Source organism: Salvelinus alpinus, chromosome 5 (assembly GCF_045679555.1).
Source record: "Salvelinus alpinus chromosome 5, SLU_Salpinus.1, whole genome shotgun sequence".
Classification (NCBI taxonomy): domain Eukaryota; kingdom Metazoa; phylum Chordata; class Actinopteri; order Salmoniformes; family Salmonidae; genus Salvelinus; species Salvelinus alpinus.
The window spans coordinates 61,069,580-61,088,160 of NC_092090.1; the positions used below are offsets into that span (position 1 = coordinate 61,069,580).

Here is an 18,581-nt window from a genome sequence, read left to right on the forward strand (position 1 = left end):
TTCCCCTCTCTCTCTCACCAGGGCTTCCTCAATGCAGTTTTTGAGAGACTGAAACAGTTCCTAGAATGCAGTAAGTGTCCTGAAATGTTTTTCCTAAATATTTATTAACTTTCTAATTATACAATTATCTAATGATCTAATGACACACACCACACACCCAGCACCCACCCACACACCACACACATAGGGGTAAGTCTCAGTGCTTCAGATGGTGTGTTAGAAATGTAATTACTGGTATCTGTCCCTATTATCACACACAATATGTCCTTATTGCAGAGGGTCAGTGGAGGTCGGGGTGTATTGGGTCCGTTGGTATTTTGGGCTGTCCGACAGCGGAAGCTCGTAGGCGCTCTGAGCCAGGAGAAATATCAGTCTCCCTGCAAGATAAGGGCGAATAAAGAAGCATGTCCATTGAGTTGCACCATCCTCTATTTTCTCTCTCCTTCTCCTGTGCATGATCCTTCCGCTGAGGTCAGCTGTCTGGATATTCCATGTTATTACAGGTGTCACTGTCTGTGTTTTTGGGTATGGGAACAGGTAGCCTCGTAATTACCAGACTGATTACCGCTGCACTATCAGTCTGGGAGGGATTCCGTTGAAGTTGTTGGCTTTCCCCAAAACAAATTAGAAAGCGATTGGATCACCTTCAATCAATCAGAAAACAGAAGCCGCAGCACTGCATTTTGTGGAAGTAAAACAAGCACTTGCCGTCTTTCAAGAGAAAGGCATATCGAACACCAGGACAATAGGCTTAGGCAATATGAGCCAAAAGAAGCTTAATATATCGATGTCAACGAGAGACTAACAGCAATATAGTAGCCTAACGTCAGCCAGGGTATATCTAATGAATTTGCACCTAATGATTTTGCCAAACCGTAGTGATGGATATTATGCTACTGCATATAATTCAATACAGAGATTGTCTTGATACAGTAACCTCAGACTGTCACGTAAAGCTTTATATATCACCACCTAAGTATGACTTTACATGTGTTGTTGTCCTGTTGTCTCCTGCCTGTCAGTAACTAAACCACCGGCATAGTTCATCAGAGGAAGCTGATTGGGCTGACGCAATGGTGATAGAAAAGGCCGGGCGCAGGCCTTAGCAACCTTAACAGACTGATATTGAGGGATCAGCGGCTTTGCGAGGCTTGGGAACAGGACCGTTGCTTCCTGTTCTTGATGATGTCATCAGGAACGGTGATGAGGAAGTAAACCTCCCGGGGCATATTTTTTTATTGGCCACAGCTTATTGTTTTTATAGATTCATTTTGATCGGCCGAGGGAGTTATTCCTGACACGGCACTGTCTTTATTAGTCTACTTTATTATATTAGAGAAACAAAGGCCCTGTTCTCCCAGGTGGCGGTTTCATTCACTCTCCCAGAGTGTATTGTGGTTATAAAGTGAAGCCAGGGCCTCGTGTCTTGTATGTACCATTCGTCACCACTCATGACGTTCCCTCCCAGGAAATAAGTTATTTGAATTGGATACACTGGAGGAATTAAAATATCCATCCGTGGTGAAGTGCGTTATGATTTCACCGCCTTCATTCCCTTCTCCCTTCAACTCGAGCTCTGTTCTGATTGTGTTACACAGAAAAGATCAGTGGATACCTAACAATTTCCTCTCCGTCTTCTCCTCCCCTCCCTGGTTTATTGGCAGCCGGGGTTTATTGGCAGCCGGGCAGGGAGATGGACTCCGATGTCTGGCATTGATGATCACGGGGGGGGGGGGGGTTGACATCAGAGTAACATCTTCATGGGTAGCCCCTTGTTGAAAGTGATGCACGTAATGTTGGCAAGAGATGAACACTTGTCATATTTTGTATTGTTGTTTTATAGTCTTGTCATATGGCTTGTTGTTTTTATACTGTTGTCATAACGTGCTGTTGCTCATATTTGTTTTGGTTTTATTTCTTCCAGGTCGGCAGGTAGGCCCAGACAGCCCATGTCGAGAGAAGCTTGAGAAGACTATCATACTGTACACTAAAGTGGTGAGTCAAACTGATCAGTCAACAACTATGTGTTGTTACAAGTGTACACTAGTTAGTTTCTCAGTAGTCTTGCTTGCATACCAGGTACTGTTGACAGAGGCTGATATCCCGGTGCCAAGTGCTTCAACTTCATTTGTCTTACTTTCTCTCTTTTTCTACATTTCTTCTCTCTATATTTGTTGTTATTTCCCCTTATTTAATTTTGTTCTGCTTTTCCTTCTCCTTTTCTGACGTTCTTTCCTTAGCCATCTTTTTTTCTACCTTACTCTCTTGTTTAATATTTTCTCCATCTTCTCTGAATCATGTTTTTCCTTAACCATCTCTCTCTCTCTCTTTCTCTCTTTCTCTATAGTTATTAGATTTCCTGGAGGTCCACCCGTGTGCGTTCATCCCACTGATCCAGCGCTCTCTGGAATTTGCTGTCAGCTACGTGTTCACGCCGGCCGGTGAGGGCCTCGTCTTCGAGCGCTTTACCGTCCAGTGCATGAACCTCATCAAAACCATCGTCAAGAACGAGGCCTACAAACCCTGCAAGAACATCGAGGGTAGGTGGAGGGTGGGGGCTAGGGCTGTCATGGTGATGGAATTTTGGACTATATTTTTACTATCTTTATTACTATTTTTATCCAGTTATGGCTGTTATTTTATTTTCATGACGGTCTTCATCCATAAGAGTTGGTGACATGGTTATATGTAATTGTGCCAGCCCTAGTGGGGAGAGGGAGGTGGGAGGGAAGAGAAAATGGGAAGGAGAGAATAAAGGAGTAGAGTGAGGAGCGAGAGCAAGATGAAAATTAGGGAGAGGAAATAGAATAGAAAGAGACAGCGGGAGAAATCAACATGGCGTAGCATCGTTAATACAGCCAACCACAAAAAACTGCACTTCCTTGGCAGGCAGGCAGATTGCAAGCATCATTAATGTACCATTATAATAATATAACGGGTTAGGAGGAGCCACAGTGGAGTTTAGTTTCTCTCTGAGCTGTCGAGACTTAGTTGTCGATGGTTGTGGTTAGTTTTGAATAGTGTGTGTGTGTGTGTGTGTGTGTGTGTGTGTGTGTGTGTGTGTGTGTGTGTAAGTTCTTACATGCTCTCTGGGTCACCCCTCTCAGACAGTAAGCCGGAGAGTCTGGAGGCCCACAAGATCAAGACGGCGTTCTTCACACACCCCACCCTCACGGAGATCGGACGGCGTCTCGTCTCCCACTACTTTCTGCTGACCGAGGAAGAGCTGTCCATGTGGGAGGAGGACCCCGAGGGCTTCGGTACGCTCACAAATACATACGGCTACTGATGTGTTTCCCTGTCGCTTTGCCAGCTTTTCTCTCCTCACGTTAACTCTGCTAATGTGTCCTTCTGAATCTCCACACCATACTGGAGTACACCCACACAGACACACACACACACATACTCCCTCCTTATCTCATTGTTGCTCTGTTTTTGTATTCGCAGCTGTTGAAGAAACAGGGGGTGACTCCTGGAAATACAGTCTACGGGTGAGTAAATGACACACACACACACACATACACACGCACAGATGCCAGTGCACAAAGACAAGACCGACTGACTTGCTCAGCACAGGCAAGCCGTTGAAGCAGCCATGCTCTCCCTGTCACTGCTCTCACTAACAGCTTTGCTGATTTGATTTCAACAATGTATTCAGTCCCACTGAAGCTGATTTATTTCCCCTCCATTTCATCATATCCCTCTTCTCCTGTATTGCTTGGGAGTCCTTGACTGGCGTGCAACAAGATACCACAGCACAGCCACATACAACCGGGAACCAGACAAATCCTTTAGATTTGTGAGACAGAAAGTGTGATAGGATAAGGATGTAGAGGTGAGATAGTGTTTCTACCTGTGGCCAGTGATGTATGGTCTTAGTAAAATAACAACCCCACACACCATTACAAGCACGCGAGAGCAACAATATTCTCCTTACCAGAGGGAAGAATGAGAGTAGTCTTTAGCTGAACTGTCATACAAGAAAAGGAAGACAAGTATTTCAGGTGTCTTAAGCAAAATAAACTGTGCGGTCCCTTTAAACACAGTAATAACGTGTCTTATTGCAGTGCCGGTCAGTCAAACTATCAATTAGGGCTTATACTAGTTGAGCAATTAATCAACGTTTATGTTATTTAAAAAAATTTAAGCGACTCATTGACCAACGAACTGTAGGTTCAACTGTTTAATTCCATTTTTTCCCCCTCAATGAACTGCACACATTGAGCAGTTCTCTACAGATAAATCCGGTCAAGCCCGAACTATGCGATGTTGTAGGGTAGTTTGCAACAGGCCAATATTCTACATAGTTTAGCACACACAACGTGGTGATTAACTACAATGACCGTAATCCGTTACGCATGCAATTGTCCGGTCGGTGTGTTTGTTTTATGCCTGCTCCATTAAGTTAGTGTGGGGTAGACACGGAGAGCGAGAGACAGAAGAATGCACGATCGAGAGGGAACGAGAACAGTTGCTTCGAAGGTATCTCTCGCTTTAACAGGGTTTCTGAAAATGTGGCACCGGAAATTTGACCATCAGCATTTCAATTTACCGGAAATTTGAGAGAGATGCTTTTGGTGCGTAACCTGAAATCCCATTTAGATTATGGTAATGCGTCTTAATAGGATATGCAAGTCGAGGATGCAACGATGTGCGGTCCTTCTTACCCGAATTCTGGTCGAGGATGCAACGATGTGCGGTCCTTACCGAATTCTGGTGAGGATGCAACGATGTGCGGTCCTCCTTACCCGAATTCTGGTCGCGGATGCAACGATGTGCGGTCCTCCTTACCGAATTCTGGTGTGCACTTGTTAGAATATCTGTCCACATTTACTTTTCCTCAGCCAACGAGTGACGAACAGCAAAATTACTACACTATGTTAATCTACTATCCCCCATAGTAGAAAGGTTGACTTATTCTATTGGTCAGCTTGTCGAGTAATAAATGGCCTACTCCACACAGACTCTGGGACAGTTGTGGGACGACGGATCCCAAATGCATACAACCAGTAGGCCTCGGCTACATCAAACAAATGTAAGCAAACGTGTCCGATGCAATAGATCAGAACGTTTAGCTTAAAATGATGATGAACTATTATTTCTTCACAGTTTAAGTGCAACAATGCACACAAGGCAGTGGGCTACGCGCGAATGTTCGTTCCATAATGCAATTAGCGGGAGAACACTGTTGTCAAAAGGGCACCATACATGCGAGCTGTTTCATGTGACCGAGGTGAAAATATCCATTAGACATTTAGAAAGAGGGGAGAGCTAATATGAAACAACTAGCATGGGTTGCTAATATGACTAGGATTTTGCCTTTGGCTACCGGACAATGAAAGGAAGTTGCTATAAAATAATTGCCTCCACGGATATGGTCTGATATTTTGCTAGGCTACTTTGAAGTGAGGTACGACATGCCTTTTTAATATGTATTAAAATGTTCAGGTTTCAAACAATTATATGTTTTCAAAATGCACACGGCCTCCAGCACATTGCAAAGTGGGTGTTTGACGCGCTGATGAAGTCTACCTTCTGTTGCTTATGTATGCGTTTTCTGTTTGAGAAGCTTCAGCAGAAGCTGAAAGTATCATAGATTGTCCGCCTAAAAGCTCTATCCGTATGCTGTACTCGTGTGATAAATAAGATGCATAACAAATATACCAATTTAATTCCACTAAATTATGCAAATGATCATAAGACTCATAAGCATGACCATTCACAAGTATTTCCATCAACTAATAGGCTAAGAAGCATTATTTCGCAGTGGGATTTCTTCTTCTCCCAGACAATGTGGCGAAGGCAATTTTATTTATCGGCTTTTCGATTTTTCTAACGGCCAAAAGCCTGCTATTACCGGGCTAATGGAGACCCTGACCAGAAAATACATGATCTAAGTGAGTGATGGATGGTAATTCAGCATTCATAAAATAACGACTAAAATAGTTATTTGGTTAGACAGCACATATTTTGTCATCTCTATTGAGATGATGACTTGGAATGAAATAATAGTCATCAAATTAAACTAATGTAATATCCACATGGAAATATTTTATTACAGTAATGTGAATAAATTATGAGTTAATAAGTGCTTTTTTATGATCCAATCCATTTTTTTTTTTTTACCGACCCCATCTCAAAAAGCACTAATCACTCAGCACTACTCTCACCCAAAAACAGACCATGGTTAGAAAAAGGAAAGGTCTGCACTCGTAGTATTGAGCTCTGATACAAGGAAATGTATTTGATATACTATTTATCTTTTCTATAGTTAGGACCAGTGGGTAGCATGGCACAGGGGGGATGTTTTAGTGACGTCTCTGATGTCTGACTGTCTGATTCTCAATGAATTGGGGGTAGGCTTTGTTTTGGTTTTGGCTGCTGCCTGTATCATCTCCTTACTTGCTATCAGACTCCTCCCTCCCTCTCCCTCACCACCTTGCTTCTTCTTCTCCATCTCTTTTTCTCTAATATTCCCTCTGTCTCAGTTAAGCCCAGCTTTTCTTACTTCCATGGCGCTCTGGTTTAGGATCCAAACTTCCTTTGAAGTACACCAGTGCAGTCGACCGCTGATGAGGTAACAGTGGAGGATGTAATTGGTGCCGACTCCTTTTACATTAATTTGTCTCGCTGAGGATATCCGCACTCTCCGGTTTGCGCCCAATCACAACAGTCCCAAATCTGCTACCACCCCTACCCCATCAATCCTGCGTGGCTTTCAACTCCACAGACACTGATGACTAGGTCCAAGTGTTTGTTTTCTAGTCAGATCATGTGGTCATTGCAAACTCAGGGCCTTGCATATAAATAAACGAATCTTGACATGCATGCCCCAGTCTCCACTAAAGCATGCTGTGTGCCTGCTGGGAGGAAAATAGATTTGCCTTCCCCAGTACAGTGGGTGATGTGTCCTTGGTGTCGCCTTCCCTCTGCCATCTCCACCGTGGTCCTCTAATGAGCTGTTTGTCAGTATGGCTTTATTGTCATTGGTCTGTCATGGGCAGCAAGACTTAACACCTAGTTATTGATTTCCGCCGGTGTTGATCATGTCAGGGTTGTTTCCCCCCCGTGGGAGTAGAACATGTTTGATGGGTGGGTTGTGTTTGTGGCATGATCTAATAAAGCTTGACAGGTGGTGTATAGGTGATGACTATCCTTTAACCCTGTGAGTGACACCTGGCTGTTGCTGTCAGTGAGGAGTCTCATGCGATGCATTCCACGTGGCTCCCCTGCTCATTGATTTAGTGCCAGTAGAACTGATGGAGAGGGACTGGATCTCATGGAAAGGGAGTGTTTGTTTGTGTTGTTGTTTACCTATTCCCCCCCCTCTTTCACCAGCCTTGTACAGAAGTGTTGTTCTTGGACATATTCCACAACTACAGTCAGACTCTGACACCAGTGCTGCTGGAGATGGTGCTGAATCTACAAGGTAAGTCTGTCATTGTATTGTCCTCTCAAGACAATCATTTCTTATCTCATTGTGACATCCTGTTTAAATAAAGGCAAAATATAAACATGTTTTACAAAATGCAGCCTGATTCCTTTCTAGCCTGATTGGCCTTGTCCAACCACAGCCTTGGTTGTAGAGGTGTCCACTTAAATGGCTCAGAACATGTGCTGTACAACACTGCCGTTCAAGAGTCTTTAGGAACACATTCTTTAGATTACAATATGAGGTTCCCCCTGTGACACAGACCTGTGATAAGTTATTAGTTTCCAGAGTGAGTTGTCAGTGCACACAAACACAGGACAATTACAGGGTGTCTTTAGGCCAGTGTTCTCACCTGACAGAGTTATATTATAGAGGACTGTCAGAGTGAGGAAAAATTGGATAACACTAGATTAGAAAATTTCATTTTAGCTGAGAGACAAATATTGATTGTGGGAAGCCACTCAGTCTCCAGCAACAGGGGTGTAAGTGAGAGGGACAGAGGATTTCATAATTTTCCATGTTCAGCTTATTATCGTTTGTGTGTAGGTTTAACTTGGTGTTATGCGTGTGATTGCAGGACCAAGCAATGTGGATGATCCTGTTCAGCTGCTGATGAAGGATGCAGGTGGGTAATCATGAGTTCTTGTGGTCTCACTGGAGTAAGGTCAGAGGTCACGGCTCTCTGCAAGGTCGGAGGTACCTTTGCTCCTTAAGTCTGAAGCTCAGACATCCAGATGAGAAATGGCTGCAGTAGTCTTCCAGGAAATGTACTGTAGCTATCCTAGGAAGAGCCTTAGGATTATTCCCTTATCCGGAGGCTGTAAGAACGCTGTATACAATCAGCTGCCGCCTTTTTGCAGTGACTATAGTCTGACGGTTTCAAGTGCCTGGCAGCTCTGACATCACAGGATTTTGACGGACGTTCTCATATACCGTAAATCTCACTGGATCCTTAGTAGATCTCATTCAGGGTTTGAAAATAAGATAAAACAGGAACATTTCCTGGGGATATTTTTCACCACTGGGACTTAACTGTAAGTCTAGATGGTGTTTTGGAACACAGAATATCCAGATGAGTCATACCGGCATACAGGAGGACACACTGATTTTCCTGTTCTCTACCTCCAGTGATTTACTCCCTAGAGAGACTAAAAAACCCTATCACTCTCATTTCGCCATCCCTTCTTATTCTTTTTACCCTGCACCCCCCCCCCTCTCTTCCTCGCCCGATCCCTCTCTATAATTTGATCACTCCTTATACAGACTATAACTCATTTCGTAGAAAGACTGTCCTTGTCCTGATGTTGCTTCCAGCATGTGTCCTCCTCCCCTCTGTGGTTGTTAACGCACCACAGGTTCTCCCAGCGCTGTTAATGACATCGTTTGTCCAACACACCCGCCGCTGTGTTGTCATCAGCTGTTCACATGGTTTATAGTTGACTGTTTCTCACACTATAAAATCCACATCTAGTGTCAGTGGGCTCTTCAGTGTAGTTACTCAAATGGGCTTTATGGATGAGAATAGTAATGCACCGCCGCTGCATCACAGTTTCTGTTTTGTTCCTTATGCCTCACGTTTTCTTCAATATGAAATGACAAAACCCCAAATTTACAGCTCAGACTGTTAGATATCCGATGGCAAGAGAATAGAAATAGAGGGCATCTTTCTGTCGTAACAGTATTTCATTGTTGAAAAAATGTTTAATTTGTGTGTCCCTATTTGTCCACAGTGTACAATGCAGTGGGGCTGGCAGCATACGAGCTGTTTGACAACATTGACTTTGACCAGTGGTTCAACAATCAGCTTCTGGGCGAGCTACACGTGAGCCACCACAGGTATGTCATAAGTGTCATAATGATGCATTATTAACAGTGATGGATTGCATTTGTATAGGTGTAATGCTTTTCCAAGAACGTAGGGCGTGACAACTCTCCTGTTACCCAATCCGTGAACTGGTTTCCTCTATTGCCACCCAATGACAGGAGTTACTGTTGACTCAATTGAGCTTCATTTATGTAACCTCCATCCACTCTTTCTCCATCAATCAATGCAAATCACTCCTTTAGCCAAGAAGGACTGTCACTTGGTTAGTAGTTGGTGTCACTACAAACATCCAGACTCAGGCTGTGATGACTCAGCTAGAAGAAGTGTGAGGGAGAGACAGTGTTTGAAGGAGAGGAGGAGGAGGAGGAGAGGGTAAAGGTGGAATGTGTGATCTCATGTAGTACAAAGGAACCCTCTCGACACTTGAGTGGTCAAACACACAAAGGAAGTGATGTCCCAACGATGGTGTGATGTCACAGTGCAGGTGTGGTGATGTCACAATGGGGCTTTGATGGGGGGGGTGTTCTTTCCACGGAATGACAATGGCTCAAGCCTCTCGGACACATCAAAGCACACAGACTTACTTTAGTTAAAGTAGCTCCATCTGGCCTTATCATGTATCTGTGGTGGGTGAGCTGCTGCTCTTCAAAGAGGGAGAGTATTTTTAGTCTCTTCAGAGAATAAAGTCAGCTCTGATACACTTTTCAACATCGTTTTTTTTGTTGTTCAGTTTCTTTTTTTTCTTGTCGTGAATGAGTGAGAGTCTGGGAGATTGTGAGAGATGCTAGATATTTGGAACCGTTTGAAAAGCGAAGCACAAATATTGCTTGTGGATAGATTGCTTGTGGATAGAAGCGTTTGAACATTGATAATTTCCTGCATTGTCCTTGAATGGAATTTCTCCTGTCAGTCGCTGTGAGCTACTGCTGCTTCAGACATCACGTGGCTTTGGCAGTTCTTACAGTTCTGAGGACGCACAACGTGATTTGTTTTATTTCCAAGTTCATTTTCTCTCACATAGGATGCGTTTTACATGTAAAAGGCATTTTAATATCAGAGTATTTAGCCTTCCGGTCAGCCCTGACAACGGTATGGTATTTTTCCCACTTCAAATAGCAATTAGCCTACAGGCGCGCACCAACGCAGGGTCCACAAGACCTGACACAGATCAATGCAAAACACTCACCTGAAAACACAACATTATATGATGGAGAACATCAGACTTTTTTCACTGTTGCTATTCGCCTAGTCTACTGTTAGCCAAAAACTACCGATATAGTACCCTGAAAACAACTGAGCACTGTCTGCTGTTGTGGCATGTTGCATCATTCTGATTGGTTAAGAGAGTAGAGCAATTATAATTTTTGAATTTCGAGTATAAATTCATGATGATTATTATTTAAAAAGTGAAATAATATCAAATGCCCATCCCCAACAGTTACCTAGGTACAGTGCCTTCAGAAAGTATTCATACCCTTGTTACAGCCTGAATTCAAAATGGATTAAATCTATTTTCTTCTCACTCGTCTACACACACTATCCCATAATTGGAGGTGTACCTGTGGATGTATTTCAAGGCCTACCTTCAATTTCAGCGCCTCTTTGCTTGACACCATGGGAAAATCAAAATAAATCAGCCGAGACCTCAGAAAAAAGAATTGTAGACCTTCCAAACGCCTGAAGGTACCACGTTAATCTGTACAAAAAATAGTACGCAAGTATAAACACCATGGGACCACGCAGCCTTCATATCGCTCAGGAAGGAGACGTGTTCTGTCTCCTAGAGATGAACGTACTTTGGTGCGAAAAGTGCAAATCAATTCCAGAACAACAGCAAAAGGACCTTGTGAAGATGCTGGAGGAAACAGGTACAAAAGTATCTATATCCACAGTAAAGCGAGTCCTATATCGACATAACCTGAAAGGCCGCTCAGCAAGGAAGAAGCCACTGCTCCAAAATCGCCATAAAAAAAGCCAGACTACGGTTTGCAACTGCACATGGGGACAAAGATCACACTTTTTGGAGAAATGTCCTCTGGTCTGATGAAACAAAAACAGAACTTTTTGGCAATAATGACCATCGTTATGTTTGGAGGAGAAATGGGGAGGCTTGCAAGCCGAAGAACACCATCCCAACTGTGAAGCACGGGGGTGGCAGCATCATGTTGTGGGGGTGTTTTGCTGCAGGAGGGACTGGTGCACTTCACAAAATAGATGGCATTATGAGGAAAGAAAATGATATGGATATATTGAAGCAACATCTCAAGACATCAGTCAGGAAGTTAAAGCTTGGTCGCAAATGGGTCTTCCAAATGGACAATGACCCCAAGCATACTTCCAAAGTTGTGGCAAAATGGCTTAATCACAACAAAATCAAGGTTTTGGAGTGGCCATCACAAAGCCCTGACCTCAATCCTGTAGAAAATGTGTGGGCAGAACTGAAAAAGCGTGTGCAAGCAAAGAAGCCCTACAAACCTTACTCGGTTACGCCAGCTCTGTCAGGAGGAATGGGCCAAAATTCACCCAACTTATTGTGGGAAGCTTGTGGAAGGCTACCCAAAACGTTTGACCCAAGTGAAACAATTTAAAGGCAATGCTACCAAATACGAATTGAGTGTATATAAACTTTTGACCCACTGGGACTGTGATGAAAGAAATGAAAGCTGAAATAAATCACTCTCAACTATTATTCTGACATTTCACATTCTTAAAATAAAATGGTGATCCTAACTGACCTATGACAGGGAACTTTTACTAGGATTAAATGTCAGGAATTGTGGAAAACTGAGTTTAAATGCATTTGGCTAAGGTGTATGTTAACTTCCGACTTCAACTGTACATTTTACATACATGGTACTTTTATATACAGCGATCACAACAATAATACATGACCAAACATAAGCTCTTTAATTCCACCCATGAATACTTACTGACTCAAGAAATTTCAGTTTTTTTAATTTGTTCAAATTTCTAAAAACAGAATTCCACTTTGACGTTATTTGGTATTGTGTGTGTAGGCCTGTGACACAATCTCAATTGAATCCATTTTAAGTTCAGGCTGTAACACAACAAAATGTGGAAAAAGTCAAGGGGTGTGAATACTTTCTGAAAGCACTGTGTATGGTTGGACGACAAGCTGACCTTTAAAGTTCATATGGATAATCTTGTGAGGAAGCAACAACGACTAAAGCTAAAGCTACTTCCCCAGGGCCTTTACGGAGTTAAGACTGCCTTCTCCTAGTGTGCTCCAGAGGCATGGAATATACTACAATCTATGCTTCACCTAGATGTATTAGTGCCACTCAGTGAGTTTAAAACTCTGATGCAAGACTGTTCAGGAGGAGTGTAAATGTTTCCTCTAGGTTGGATCGTGTCGTGCTGATTGTGTGTTGTTTTACATTTTGAAATGTTGTATTGATTGCTGCTGCCTTTCAGGTCTCCCTTGTAAATGAGACTCTCTCAATGGGCTTTTCCTGGTTAAATAAAGGTTAAATAAAGACATATATATATATATATAATTTTTCTCCATACCCAATGCTGCAACACAGTCATGCGGTCCCCTTCTGGCCTTTGTGTGTGTGTGTGTGTGTGTGTGTGTGGGTCGTGTTTATATTGAAAGTCAACATAGTTTTTTTTGCTTCAATAGAGTGATCAGGGACCTGCAACTATAGTGTTCCTTCAAATATAACAAATTAGCGCAACACATTTGGCACAAAATTGCTTCATTTTCATCAGATGACAACAGAAGTGCAACACTACTTGGCTGGGAGCCACACAAGTAAATTAGCGTACAATAAAAAAGCAAGGTCTTTTTGGCAAAAATTATGCATGGCCATCCTATTTATTTTTAGGACTATCATAGAAAGAGTGTAGGCAGCTACATTTCCTAATGTTTTGCTTGAAGTTAATCTAGAATTTTACCTGAGAAAAATAGTCTGGCAAAAAATTGCAATAACATGCATTTTAGTTCTATGTTTACAAAATGCGGCAAGATTATTCATATTTATTTTTCCTGTGTGAAATCAGAATTCTGTGTTCTAACACGACCCCTAAGTTTAACTTGCTATTTAAGTGGCTGAGTTAATAAGGTGATGGGACATCGTGTTGTGTTAGCTTTCTGCTGTGTTTGAGAAGGCAAAGCCCTTTGGATTAGTTATTTGTACAGCTGCCACTGCTATCTTGATTTCCTAGTTTTTTTTCTCGTATCTGTTCTCGTCAGTCTGCTCCTCCCCCCTCTTCGCAGAGCATGGCAGGCCCGTTGTCCTAGCGACAACAGACTCCACAAAGACACAGCTTGTAGACATGCTGCTCGAGAGCTAGTACAGTTCTTCCTTCAGACAAGCATGCCTCAAAACTTTGTTCATTTGCACAATGTCTCTCGTTCATATTCGCTTGTAAATGTCTTAACTCACCAAAAATGACATTCGGTAGTTCCTGTCTATAGATGTGTAACTTTATGAGCTGGATTGACTTTTTTATTTGATTTTTCATTTATTTTAATTTTCGCTCGTTAGCATATTTAATTGAAATGTTCTATTACTTGTGCAAATGTTGTTAGCATTCTCTTAATAGACACGCAATGGGCTTTTTAACATTTTTGGCTCCCCCTTGTGTACTAAGCTGGTAATACCGTAAATCCCGGGGTGAGGGAAGGACGGTATGACTATATGAAACTGGATACCGCCCAACCCTAGTACTGTTCTGTATTAGTGGTTTAACGTGCAAGTCTGGATCTCAACCGATATAGTTAGGATGCAACCTAAATGGAACTCAATATTTTATAGGTATTTCTGCCACTACAGCACTATATAAGGATTAGGGTGCCATTTGGGATGCATCCTTAGTGTGTATAGCTGAATTGTTTGCTGGTGTTTGTTAATCCGTGTGGGTATTTGTGTGCTGAAAAGCAAAGCCAGAGAATTATGGAAGAAGGCATTTGGAATCAAGCCGTTCATTATCTGCCATCCATACTGGGCGGAAGTATACAGACGTAAGAAGGTAAAAAAGAGAGAAATGCAAGACAGCGAGACGGATAGGAGAGAGAGAGAGAGAGAGACAGATACTAAGAGAGACTGATCCAGCCAGGGCAGTTGCTAAAAGGCATCTGCTGCTTTCTCTGCTGACCTTCTTGTGTGGACACTGTCGGACAGGCGGTGGTTTGGTACGGGCAAGGACAACTGTGTGTGCCTCAACCTTGCTGTTGGCATTTCCCCCTGCCCGTGCTGCTCGGCCCTCTGGGTAATGGCTGATGGTAGTGGATGGATAAGCCTGCATTGTGTTGTGGTAAAGGCCACCACATGTGGAATACCTGTGTTCGGAGGGAGGGAGGGAGGGAGAGGAATGATGCTGCAGAGTGATTAGACAGATCGGCGTGTTCTTAAAGGGCACCACATATGGCCCACCTGCACCCGTCACCTGCCAGCCTGCTCTTAATACTCACTGGGAGGGGTGAGGGAGGGAGAAAGAGCCATTTTCTCCTCCATTGAATACATTCCAGATCTGTGTCTGTTCCTACAGCTAGTTTACGACGCGTTAGCAGAGTGCCAAAAGGCCTTTGAGAGAGGCAGTTGTTTTTTAATCAGACTGTGGTAGTCAGTGCTCACATGATGTGTCTGCCTGCATGGGTTCACGTCAGGATTTGTGCTTCTATGAAGGACTCTAGTGCCAACTCTCTGTTCTCCAGGGCCAGTGTTCTGATGTTCCGGTAGTTTACAATGCATTAGGCGTGCGCTAATCGGCCTTGGAGCCTGTGGCGGGTCTGGTACTCTGAAACTGGCTGTGGTGGTGTATGGTCAGATGCAGGAAGAGGAGCCATGAATAGCAGGCCCTCCCTCTGACCCCCCCCCCCCTCACCTAAACACTCACACATAGCCCTTCTCCTCTCTTTCTCCCTCATCTCTGGGCCAGCAGAAGGGAAATTAAACACAAGAGTTTTTATTAGATGTCTTTTAAAGGTACTACATAGGGACATTCAAAATGCACACGGATGAGTATGGATTAATGAGCATTTGAATTGAGCATTAAGCGATGTTCTGACCTGGAGACATAGGTGTGTAAAATCCATGTCACTGAGAGAGAATTAGCTTTGTCTGTTTTCATGCCAATGCTTGTCTTGACACCAACCTGAACGATATTGTTCATGCCTCTTTTTTTTTTATTGTGTTCTACTTGGTATTCTGCTGTAAAGCTCTTTGACACTGTCTGCCTTCATAAATGTTTATGATTTAAGGTGAGTCAGTGTGTGATCGATGACCTGTCTGTCTCCAGAGTGACACACAGTTTAAATATGAGTAGGTGCATCTGACATTGACTGTATCGAGTGTGAAATCACATTAACATAAGTATTCAGACCCTTTACTCAGTACTTTGTTGAAGCGCCTTTTTGGCAGCGATTACAGCCCCCGAGTCTTCTTGGGTATGACGCTACAAGCTTGGCACACCTGTATTTGCGGAGTTTCTCCCATTCTTCTCTGCAGATTGTCTCATGCTCTGTCAGGTTGGATGAAGAGCGTCGCTGCACACCACTTTTCACCACGTTACTACATGATTCCATATGTGTTATTTCATAGTTTTGATGTCTTCACTATTATTCTATAATGCAGAAAATAGTACAAATAAAGAAAAACTCTTGAATGAGTAGGTGTGTCCAAATGTTTGACTGGTAGTGTGTGTGTGTGTGTGTGTGTGTGTGTGTGTGTGTGTGTGTGTGTGTGTGTGTGTGTGTGTGTGTGTGTGTGTGTGTGTGTGTGTGTGTGTGTGTGTGTGTGTGTGTGTGTGTGTGTGTGTGTGTGTGTGTGTGTGTGTGTGTGTGTATATATACTGCTCAAAAAAATAAAGGGAACACTTAAACAACACAATGTAACTCCAAGTCAATCACACTTCTGTGAAATCAAACTGTCCACTTAGGAAGCAACACTGATTGACAATAAATTTCACATGCTGTTGTGCAAATGGAATAGACAAAAGGTGGAAATTATAGGCAATTAGCAAGACACCCCCAATAAAGGAGTGGTTCTGCAGGTGGTGACCACAGAGCACTTCTCAGTTCCTATGCTTCCTGGCTGATGTTTTGGTCACTTTTGAATGCTGGTGGTGCTTTCACTCTAGTGGTAGCATGAGATGGAGTCTACAACCCACACAAGTGGCTCAGGTAGTGCAGCTCATCCAGGATGGCACATCAATGCGAGCTGTGACAAGAAGGTTTGCTGTGTCTGTCAGCGTAGTTTTCAGAGCATGGAGGCGCTACTAGGAGACAGGCCAGAACATCAGGAGACGTGGAGGAGGCTGTAGGAGGGCAACAACCCAGCAGCAGGACCGCTACCTCCGCCTTTGTGCAAGAAGGAGCACTGCCAGAGCCCTGCAAAATGACCTCCAGCAGGCCACAAATGTGCATGTGTCTGCTCAAACGGTCAGAAACAGACTCCATGAAGGTGGTATGACTTCCACAGGTGGGGGTTGTGCTTACAGCCCAACACCGTGCAGGACGTTTGGCATTTGCCAGAGAACACCAAGATTGGCAAATTCGCCACTGGCGCCCTGTGCTCTTCACAGATGAAAGCAGGTTCACATTGAGCACATGAGCACATGTGACAGACGTGACACAGTCTGGAGACGCCGTGGAGAACGTTCTGCTGCCTGCAACATCCTCCAGCATGACCGGTTTGGTGGTGAGTCAGTCATGGTGTGGGGTGGCATTTCTTTGGGGGGCCGCACAGCCCTCCATGTGCTCGCCAGAGGTAGCCTGACTGCCATTAGGTACCGAGATGAGATCCTCAGACCCCTTGTGAGACCATATGCTGGTGCGGTTGGCCCTGGGTTCCTCCTAATGCAAGACAATGCTAGACCTCATGTGGCTGGAGTGTGTCAGCAGTTCCTGCAAGAAGAAGGCATTGATGCTATGGACTGGCCCGTTCCCCAGACCTGAATCCAATTGAGCACATCTGGGACATCATGTCTCGCTCCATCCACCAACGCCACGTTACACCACAGACTGTCCAGGAGTTGGCGGATGCTTTAGTCCAGGTCTGGGAGGAGATCCCTCAGGAGACCATCCGCCACCTCATCAGGAGCATGCCCAGGCGTTGTAGGGAGGTCATACAGGCACGTGGAGGCCACACACACTACTGAGCCTCATTTTGACTTGTTTTAAGGACATTACATCAAAGTTGGATCAGCCTGTAGTGTGGTTTTCCACTTTAATTTTGAGTGTGACTCCAAATCCAGACCTCCATGGGTTGATAAATTTGATTTCCATTGATAATTTTTGTGTGATGTTGTCAGCACATTCAACTATGTAAAGAAAAAAGTATTTAATAAGAATATTTCATTCATTCAGATCTAGGATGTGTTATTATAGTGTTCCCTTAATTTTTTTGAGCAGTGGGTATATATATAACATTTTTACTGTCAAAACACTACACGGCTCCAGAATTTTCAGATGTTCTTGTTCAGTGAAAATGAATTTGCCTTTATCTTTATGTGCTCTAATATTATATGTAAGCCTAATTCAATTGCCGCTAATTCACCAGTTCCCTGTTAAAATCAGATCAGTGACATGTTAAGTGTCTTTCAGCCTACATAATGAGTGGGGGTGGTTTTAAGGGATGGGTGCTTTGCTACAGTACCTGCTCTATCTCTCTCTAGTGTAGCTCTCCCAATCGGCGAACTAGCTATCGTTATGTTACACTATATGAATGTGTATCAACGCCTCACTGTCATCTCCTCCTCTGTTGTCCAGAGGTGCGTTCTGTTCGCTTGAACGCTTGCTACTTCACATTGCGGAACGGTTTATACTGAATGACATGTTTCCCCCAAAAATGCTCTTCTATGTTTGTTCCCATTTGGTGGGTGTGGCGAGGTGTGGCTTGAAGCAATGAGTGATGTAGTTAAAGGGCATTGGCCATGCTGACAACCCACAACCTGACCCCTCCCCCATTTTTCAACTGGTCGTTCATTACTGCACCGTTTCCGTTCAATTGAACGTTCCAGAATGTAAAAACGTACTGATCGCAGCCCTGGCACAAGCTGATTGGTTCTCCCCCCTCCCTCTGCTGTCCAGGTACAAGCTGATTCGTCGGCGGGTGATCTGGCTCATAGGTCAGTGGATTTCAGTGAAGTTTAAATCTGAACTACGGCCGCTGCTCTACGAGGTCATCCTTAACCTCATGCAGGACCCAGACCTAGTGGTGAGACACACACACACACACACACACATTAAAGAGTAATGAAAGCCATGATTAGGCTGTTAGACACAGTTAATATAGTGACTACTGGTCCTTTAGTAGCAACAAGTGTTATTCACACACTTTACAAGGCAGGACAAAT

The 18,581-nt window shown here is 43.6% G+C and overlaps 1 protein-coding gene across 1 annotated transcript in view; it reads left to right on the forward strand.

Annotated features, from left to right (window-relative positions):
• Nucleotides 1–18,581, forward strand: part of ipo11 (importin 11) — a 237,265-nt gene that overhangs the window by 70,783 nt on the left and 147,901 nt on the right. Inside the window, exons 8-16 of the mRNA XM_071402543.1 lie at nucleotides 22–70; nucleotides 1,925–1,995; nucleotides 2,348–2,540; nucleotides 3,108–3,260; nucleotides 3,448–3,491; nucleotides 7,339–7,429; nucleotides 8,010–8,057; nucleotides 9,163–9,268; nucleotides 18,316–18,442. Of these exons, the coding sequence (XP_071258644.1) occupies nucleotides 22–70; nucleotides 1,925–1,995; nucleotides 2,348–2,540; nucleotides 3,108–3,260; nucleotides 3,448–3,491; nucleotides 7,339–7,429; nucleotides 8,010–8,057; nucleotides 9,163–9,268; nucleotides 18,316–18,442 (882 nt within the window). The remainder of the gene's footprint in view (nucleotides 1–21; nucleotides 71–1,924; nucleotides 1,996–2,347; nucleotides 2,541–3,107; nucleotides 3,261–3,447; nucleotides 3,492–7,338; nucleotides 7,430–8,009; nucleotides 8,058–9,162; nucleotides 9,269–18,315; nucleotides 18,443–18,581) is intronic.